Source organism: Lucilia cuprina, chromosome 5 (genome assembly GCF_022045245.1).
Source record: "Lucilia cuprina isolate Lc7/37 chromosome 5, ASM2204524v1, whole genome shotgun sequence".
Taxonomy (NCBI): domain Eukaryota; kingdom Metazoa; phylum Arthropoda; class Insecta; order Diptera; family Calliphoridae; genus Lucilia; species Lucilia cuprina.
In genome coordinates this window covers 31559334-31562996 of record NC_060953.1, presented here as the reverse complement: position 1 = coordinate 31562996, position 3663 = coordinate 31559334, and the positions used below count along the sequence as shown (strand labels likewise).

The 3663-nt window shown below is 33.7% G+C and overlaps 2 protein-coding genes across 2 annotated transcripts in view; one reads left to right on the top strand and one right to left on the bottom strand.

Annotated features, from left to right (window-relative positions):
* The first annotated feature begins 359 nt into the window (after nucleotides 1–359).
* Nucleotides 360–2912, top strand: LOC111690804 (integrator complex subunit 9). The gene is made up of 6 exons (XM_046953009.1): nucleotides 360–479; nucleotides 554–1397; nucleotides 1462–1775; nucleotides 1831–1933; nucleotides 1990–2189; nucleotides 2329–2912. The coding sequence occupies exons 1-6, from the start codon at nucleotides 471–473 to the stop codon at nucleotides 2827–2829; spliced, it is 1971 nt and encodes a 656-aa protein (XP_046808965.1). The 5' UTR covers nucleotides 360–470; the 3' UTR covers nucleotides 2830–2912.
* Nucleotides 2802–3663, bottom strand: part of LOC111690805 (isoleucine--tRNA ligase, mitochondrial) — a 5535-nt gene continuing 4673 nt past the window's right edge. The window contains exons 12-13 of the mRNA XM_023453372.2: nucleotides 3369–3603; nucleotides 2802–3313 (exon numbers count right to left, since the gene is read on the bottom strand). Of these exons, the coding sequence (XP_023309140.2) occupies nucleotides 2901–3313; nucleotides 3369–3603 (648 nt within the window). The 3' untranslated portion in view covers nucleotides 2802–2900. The remainder of the gene's footprint in view (nucleotides 3314–3368; nucleotides 3604–3663) is intronic.

Sequence of the window (3663 nt, the reverse complement as noted above, 5' to 3'; positions counted from 1 at the left end):
AGGATTGTTCCTGTAAATGTTTAAATTTGTCCGACAGACGGCGTCGAAGTTTCAATTTCCAGTTACTTACACCTAAACCGCTAAACTGATTACTATTTTAAAATTTGATGGATGTATAGATTCTTATGTGAAAAGTCAACGTGTTCTTCAAGGCGTTGTTGCGTCTCAGATGAATATTTCTGGGTGCTACGATAAAGTTATATATACCCCCTATGAGCTTTTGAAATGATTTCACCATTTTAATTTCGCCATGATTATTCTCTTTAAAAAATTATTATTGCCAACCTTATATAAATTAAGTGTTGGCAATATTACACACAGATGTTCAAAGAATTTATTTTATACAGTACTAGCTATCAGCTGACTTACGAGTTTGTTTACAAGATTGCTGGCGGTAGAATTAACATAAACATATATTTTATTAATTTGTATATCAAATATATAAATAATAATATATAAAATAAATAAAAATGCGTCTAGTAAGTTAAATAATTTTATATAAGTTTAAATAATTATATTTAGAAATTATCTTATTACAATAATTGTATTTCAGTATTGCCTTAGTAATGACTTGGCCAAACCGTGCTACGTGATCACCTTCAAGGGATTGCGAATAATGTTAGATTGTGGTTTAACTGAACAGACAGTATTGAATTTTTTGCCTCTGCCCTTTGTGCAGAGCATGAAGCTTTCCAACTTGCCCAATTGGATACCCAATCGTGAGCATGATCCTCAAATGGACGGCGAACTGAAAGAATGCTGCGGACGTGTATTTGTAGATTCGTCGCCAGAATTCACACTGCCCATGGATAAAATGATGGATTTTAGTGAAATCGATGTGATATTAATATCAAATTATCTCAATATGTTGGCTTTGCCTTATATAACCGAAAACACTGGTTTCAAAGGAAAGGTATATGCCACAGAACCAACCCTACAAATTGGTCGATTTTTCCTAGAGGAATTAGTGGAGTATATAGAAGTGGCTCCCAAGGCCAGTACCGCACAGTTGTGGAAAGACATGTTGTATTTGTTACCATCACCCTTAAGCGAAGCGTTTCGTCCGAAGAAATGGAAAACTATTTTTGGTTTACGCGATGTCCAAAACAGCTTGGCACGAGTCACCATTATGGGCTACGATGAAAAATTGGATATCTTAGGGGCTTTCATAGCTACACCAGTAAGTTCTGGCTATTGCTTAGGATCTAGCAATTGGGTATTGAGTACAGCCCATGAAAAGATTTGTTATGTCAGTGGATCTTCAACGCTGACAACACATCCACGGCCTATAAACCAGTCGGCTTTAAAACATGCCGACGTATTAATCATGACAGGATTGACACAGGCGCCCACTGTAAATCCAGATACTAAATTGGGTGAATTGTGTATGAATGTGGGTAAGTTGGATAAAAGTAGAAATAATCAGAACAGTAATAATTTAATAAAATTTGTATATAATAGCACTGACAATTCGTAATAATGGTTCGGCTTTAATACCATGTTATCCATCGGGTGTTGTCTACGATTTATTTGAATGTTTAACACAAAATTTGGAAAATGCAGGACTTAATAATGTACCAATGTTTTTCATTTCGCCGGTGGCTGATAGTTCATTGGCTTATTCTAATATTTTAGCCGAATGGCTAAGTTCAGCCAAACAAAATAAAGTTTATCTACCAGATGATCCATTTCCCCATGCCTTCTATTTGCGTAACTCAAAACTAAAACACTATAAACATGTATTTTCAGATGGATTCAGTAAAGACTTTAGACAGGTATATGTAAATAATTTATTAATTATTTTCAAATATTAATTCATTATATTTTAAGCCTTGCGTAGTGTTTTGTGGTCATCCGAGTTTAAGATTTGGCGACGCTGTACATTTCATTGAAATGTGGGGAAATAATCCCAACAATTCTATTATATTTACAGGTGATTTATTTATTTAAAAAAGGTTTTTGTATAGTAAATAAACTTGTATTTTATAGAACCCGACTTTCCATATTTGCAAGTATTGGCGCCTTTTCAACCTTTGGCTATGAAAGCATTCTATTGCCCAATTGATACATCTCTAAACTATCAGCAAGCAAATAAGTTGATTAAAGAACTTAAACCTAATGTTTTAGTTATTCCTGAGGCATACACAAAACCACATCCGAATGCATCGAATCTATTTATCGAACAGCCTGTAAGTTGTAAATTATTAATAATTCATCAAATTTACCCAATAATTAGCAGATTTTACTGACAATTTTAGCACTAAAGTGTCTGTTTAGCACTCCTACTCTATTTATCTAATATATTTGCTTTTATATATAATTTTCTAGGACAAAAAGATTATAACATTTAAATGCGGAGAAATTATACGTTTACCACTGAAACGTAAGCTAGATCGAGTGTTTCTTACATCAGAAATGGCCCAAAAGATTGTACCACGTGACGTTGGCAATGGCGTGACTATATCTACCATAACGGGTATTTTACAAGTAAAAGATAAAGTTCACAACATAAAACCCTGCAGTGATGAAACCAGCGAACAACCTAGTGGTAGCAGTAAACTCCCACCTCCGACACGTGAAGATGTTTTGAAAAATGTGAAATATGAATATGGTACACTTGATGTAGACATGCTAATAAAACGCCTCACACAAGATGGCATTACCAATATCAAAATGGAGAGACAAGGCAACATTCTGACACTACATCTGGTTAATGAGGACACTACAATAAAGTTTGATGAAAATGAAACGCATATTGTATGCGGTGGCAAGCAGTCCTTACGTTTAAAATTAAGAGATTCTCTGTTAAAATGCTTACAAAGCTTTTAATTTTAACAACTTCCATTAATTATGACAAGTACAACAATTAATTTATCTTTTTTTAATAAATAATCAACAATTTATATTTGTAACTCTAAAACTTTATTGCAACGATGACAAATGGTGCCTTCTTGTAAAACGGCATGACGTCGACAACGGGGACATAATGTAGCTTCAATTTTATCGATATCTACCACAAACTCAGATGTAACGTCCTTACTTTTTCGTAGAGTTGCTGAACCAACTTGTAATATTTCACATAATTCAGAATCAATTGTGGGTTGTTCAGTTATTGGCTGCAAATGTTTTAATAGTTCAACGTTATTTTCATTGCATTTAACTGTGACATTCAAAAGCCAGGAATTTTTCTCACTAGCTTTTTGATTTATCAAACGTTTTACATGTAAGGCAGTATCGACTACATCTTCTACTAATGGGGTTTTCCAACTGCTATCAGTTGTAATTTGCTGCTGATAGAAAGGCGTTGTGGGATCTGTAATTATTTTACATGTTATTTGACGAAAGTATGTATTTTGATTTGTATTTACCATAATAACTCCAACTTTCCTCCACTAAAAATGGTGCTATGGGCCACAATGCTTTGCTCAACACAGTGTAGCATTTCTCTAACGTATCACGTATGTCTGCAATTTCAGCTGGTGTACCACAGTACAAACGGTCTTTGATCAAATGAACGTATATGGCAGATATTTGATTAGTAACGAAATTTTGTACACTCGCCACAACGCGATTATATTCATAACAATCATACAACGTAAAAATCTTTAATAAAAGAAAAATGTTTACTTTTGATGAATAGCATTCGTTATTCTTTTTTTTTTT